This window comes from Austrofundulus limnaeus, unplaced genomic scaffold, assembly GCF_001266775.1.
Source record: "Austrofundulus limnaeus strain Quisiro unplaced genomic scaffold, Austrofundulus_limnaeus-1.0 Scaffold524, whole genome shotgun sequence".
Classification (NCBI taxonomy): domain Eukaryota; kingdom Metazoa; phylum Chordata; class Actinopteri; order Cyprinodontiformes; family Rivulidae; genus Austrofundulus; species Austrofundulus limnaeus.
The window spans coordinates 284,690-289,125 of record NW_013952926.1 but is presented as its reverse complement, the minus strand read 5'-3'; the positions used below and the strand labels follow the sequence as shown (position 1 = coordinate 289,125).

Here is a 4,436-nt window from a genome sequence, read left to right as displayed (position 1 = left end):
GTTAATAGTTTTTTGTCGTTGTCCAATTATTGGACCAATGGTTGAAAAGACAAAGTGGAAAATATAGTGTTATAAGACAGGAGATTACAATCTATGAACCAGGACAACTGCTGATGAGCCAAATCAAATGGCTTGGTGGGCCAACTTTGGCCCACGGGCCATACCTTGGGCACCTCAGCCTTAGGGTTTGTGGTCAGGGTTAGGCTGTAAGAAATGTAATGGAAGTCAATAGAACGTCCCCCAAATGTTTAGCTGGGCAAACCTGTGCGTGAGTGTACCTTTCAGCAAGTTTATTATCATTATTACTAAATACACGTGTTTTGTTGTTGTGTTTGTGTTCTCTCCGTTTCTGTAGGTGTGCAGCCAAGATGTCGAGTGTGTTGTATTTGTGTTTTATTGATGTATATTTCACACATCTTCTAATCTATATTTCACTCTTTCCCACATTTGACCTTTTTCCTCTCTTTCTTTTTCTTCTTTAAAAAAGTCACTGATGATGAAGAAACAGAAACTCATATTCAGCACTGCTTTCTACTGAAGTGGCTTAAAAAAGGATGTAACTGACCTGTTCAGCACAAGTGTGACTCTGGGGGAAAATTAGTAAAGAAGCAGCTACATGCAAGCAAAAAAAAATAAAAAAGGAACAGACTTTATTAAATTTGAATTTCAAATGCAGACCTCTTGTGTCCATATAGTTTATAAAGGTCAAACATGGCGGTGTGTTTGATTAGAAAATGACATTTTTTTTATCCATTCTTGCTCWTTTGACAAAAGTTAAGCCAAGTCTGTGTTTGAGGTTGACAAAGGAACAGGTTTGAATTTAAAACGCATATTTGTTTTGTGTTAAAAGAGGTGAAAATTGGGAGTGGAAGTGTCTCTTCCCTCCCTCAGGGCTGCCTGGAAATACTGGGGGGAGGGGGGTGCAGCCTGGCTTTTCTAGCTCTTCCTTCTGCTCGCCTCACATCAGATTTTTCAAACACATCCAACCTGTTGCAAATATTCAAAACACTTAAATATTTAACRGTTGTTTAAAAGTTTTCAAAATCTATATTTTAATGAAACATTTCCCCACACTCCTTGTAGGCCTGGTGTTCCTTTCAAATATTTATCAATCTAAATAATTCATATTTTCTTCTTTTTACTTGAAATGTGATTAAAAAAAGTTTTGACCAAATATTAAAAAGCGTCTGARCATCTCTGTTAATGCTCTCTTATTTTAATGTTGCTACTTTATTGCCGCTCGCGAGACATCAGGAGCTTTTAACGAAGCTCGAGCGCAGATGTTTGGACACAGCTGCTCTCTGATTGGTCGTCGCGCGCTCAAGCGGCACTTCAAAGAAGCCAGAAGTAGTAAAGGATCCGAGCGAACGCAGCGGAGAGGGATTCAGCCACGAGCGGAACCAGTTCAGAGCCTGTTCGGTGAGGAAAGTCTCGGTTCGGTCCATGGCGGCACTGCTAGGGGTGAGTTCACATCTTTATTTACCTGTTGTTTGTTTCACAGCTTCAGCTGCGGGTCAACGCGAACTTTTCTGCGGGTTTTCTAACCGGTGTTCACCTGTGCAGGAGGAGCCGCGGCTGGGCAGCACCCCGCTGGCCATGCTGGCCGCCACCTGCAGCAGAATCGGCGAGCCCACCCCGTCCTGCTCCCCTGGCCTCTCAGACGGCGCGCCGGGACTCAGCAAAGGTTTCCACCCGTGGAAAAGGAGTCCTCAGGTCAGCGGCCCCACCTGCCTCACCTCCTTCACAGTTTCTTCTGGGGCCTCCAGAACCAGCGGGACCGGACTGACCGAGTCCTGCAGCGCTTTCACCGTGACGGCCGCCAACCCTGCTGTGGGAAATGATTTTACTGCTGTGCCGTTATCAGACAGTGTCTGTGATTCCGCGCAGCGCCAGGTGTTCATGCCAAAACTACCTCCGTCTGTGGAAAGCTTGGGTATTTATCCCAGGATGCACCCCTATGATTCGTGGTTTAAGCCCGTGGGAGAAGTGGGCAGCGGGTCGCCTGCGGCTTGGTGGGACATGAGCGCCGGCTGGGTGGACTCGCAGAACCCAGGAGGGTTACCTCTGAGCGGCTACAGCACTGACTACAGCTCCGCCTTCAGCCCCGGTGCGTCTCAGCACCTGCTGCCCGCCTCACAACACCTGTTCGACGGCTTCAGGCCTCCGGTCACAGCGCCCTACTCGGAGAGCACAGCTGCGCCTCCGCTGACGGGAACCCCCGCAGCTTCGCGGCCCTCGTCGCGGCGCTATTCCGGCAGAGCCACGTGCGACTGTCCGAACTGCCAGGAGGCGGACAGCCTGGGCCAGGGCGGCTCGAGCCCCAAGCGGAGGAGCGTCCACAGCTGCCACATCCCGGGCTGCGGGAAGGTTTACGGTAAAACGTCCCACCTGAAGGCCCACCTGCGCTGGCACACCGGGGAGCGGCCGTTCATCTGCAACTGGCTCCACTGCGCCAAGCGCTTCACGCGCTCCGACGAGCTGCAGCGCCACCTGCGCACGCACACCGGGGAGAAGCGGTTCGAGTGTCCGGCGTGCAACAAGCGATTCATGCGCTCCGACCACCTGAGCAAACACCTGAGGACGCACAGCTCCGACGGCTCGGCGGCGGAGGGAGACCCGGGGCYCGGGAAGACGAGCAGCGACAGGGACGAGAGCCCGACTCGGTCCACCGGAGCGCGGGAGAGGGTCCGGAGCGCTGAAGGAGCCGCGGAATGATTTTAGCAGAAACGCAACAAGTTGGAACTTAATTTACMTTAAAAAAAAAAAAGTGTCCAAAACTCTGACAAACTTTGACAGCACTTTATTTATGAACTATGTTTTCTTTATACCTCAGTTTGACTTTTGTAATAAATGTTTAATTCTTTCCTTACCTTATTATTCCCATTTGTTGACTGTGCCTAATTTATTTCAAACTTTATGATTCATCTTTTTATTCACCACGCCCAAAAAAAAAAAAAAACAACGTTTATTTAAGGGTATTTTATTTTAAAATGTGTTAATCTAAAACAGTAAAACGACATAATTTATCTGCTTACAGCTTTTTCTTAGCATGATTAGCGCTTGTGAATAAAACAGGACTTTTTAGTGGTTCATTATTATCAAAGTTCATTTAAGTCTAAGTCTTTTATCTGGGAAATAAAAACAGCAGGAAAATGTGTTCACAGGAGGGTGAAAATTTGTTCTGATAATGAAAATAAATCATTAAACGTCAAAGATCAGATAATTATTGTTACTTTGAATGCGTACTTTTAATTAAATATGATTGATTTTCGAWGTCAAGGCCTGCAACTTTCTCAAAGGGGTTAATTTAAATTTAAATTTGTTTTCAATTAAGCAGAGCTGYTAACTTTCTGCAGATATTGTTTTAGTGTGCATCTCCACCTAGTGTTAATTTTTAACAACACTCACATCCACTTACAACTTTGACATGTTTTATTTGCTTTTAAAAACTTGCTTACATAAAAGTTTACATCATAAAATTACTGTTTAAACACATGCATCATGGACCGTTTTTTTAATTAACTTCATTGTAATTCTGATAACGTTTGGACATTGTGTAAATAATAACGGTGCAATGATTTCAAACTCGTTTTCATTGGGTTGAACRTAAGAAATACAATTTAGTAAAAAGATCATTTCAAATTTGATGCTGTTAGCACTTCTCAAAGTTTAAGGAACAACAAAAGGCTGTAACTGAAAACTGCCATTCACAAACAAGTTAAAGCTCTCTGTTCTCAGATTAACATAATCTGAGCCAAAATTTATTTTCAAACGGACAGAATCAGAATGAAAAACTGTTCTGAAGTCAAATTGATGCAATTTTTTATTAAATTTTTTTGAAACGATGCACGCAGTCAAGGTACTAAAAATAAGAGCAACCCCCTTCCACAGTTAACCATTCCAGAGCCTCCCTCTCTGATGATATAGGGGTGCATTAGTGCCTATGACATGGGTAGCTTACACATCTGGAAACGCATCATCAATGCAGAAAAGTACATACAGGTTTTAGGACAACATGTGCTTCCATCTCAGTGGTTAGAACTGATGCCTCACAGCAAGAAGGATCTTGGGTTTGAACCCTGGCTTTTTCTGTCGGGAGTTTGCACGTTTTTCCTTATGCTGGAGTGGGTTTTCTCCACTTCAGTTTCCTCCAGCCTTGCAAAAAAGATCTGTGATCTCAGTGAGATGTCTGGTTAAATAAAGGTTAATGAACAAAAATAAATAAATCAGAAGGAAGCTACAGAAGCATGGTTTTGTAGAAGACGAGTCCAGATGCTGAAAACTGACCTGGTTCAACCAAGAAAACCCAAACCCAGGACAAAAGTGGATTCTGGTGATGCTGTTTCATTGAAAGCTGTCAAGATGATCCTCAGTGGTAAACAAGGCCCTGTCCCAACTTTGTTGAAATGTTTTGCTGCCATATGTATATATATACA

At 44.4% G+C, this 4,436-nt stretch overlaps 1 protein-coding gene across 1 annotated transcript; it reads left to right on the top strand.

Annotated features, from left to right (window-relative positions):
• Window positions 1-1,108: 1,108 nt before the first annotated feature.
• Window positions 1,109-2,880, top strand: sp8a (sp8 transcription factor a). The gene is made up of 2 exons (XM_014026098.1): window positions 1,109-1,461; window positions 1,564-2,880. Exons 1-2 carry the CDS (start codon window positions 1,444-1,446, stop codon window positions 2,713-2,715), a joined length of 1,170 nt encoding a protein of 389 aa, XP_013881552.1. The 5' UTR covers window positions 1,109-1,443; the 3' UTR covers window positions 2,716-2,880.
• Window positions 2,881-4,436: the final 1,556 nt, after the last annotated feature.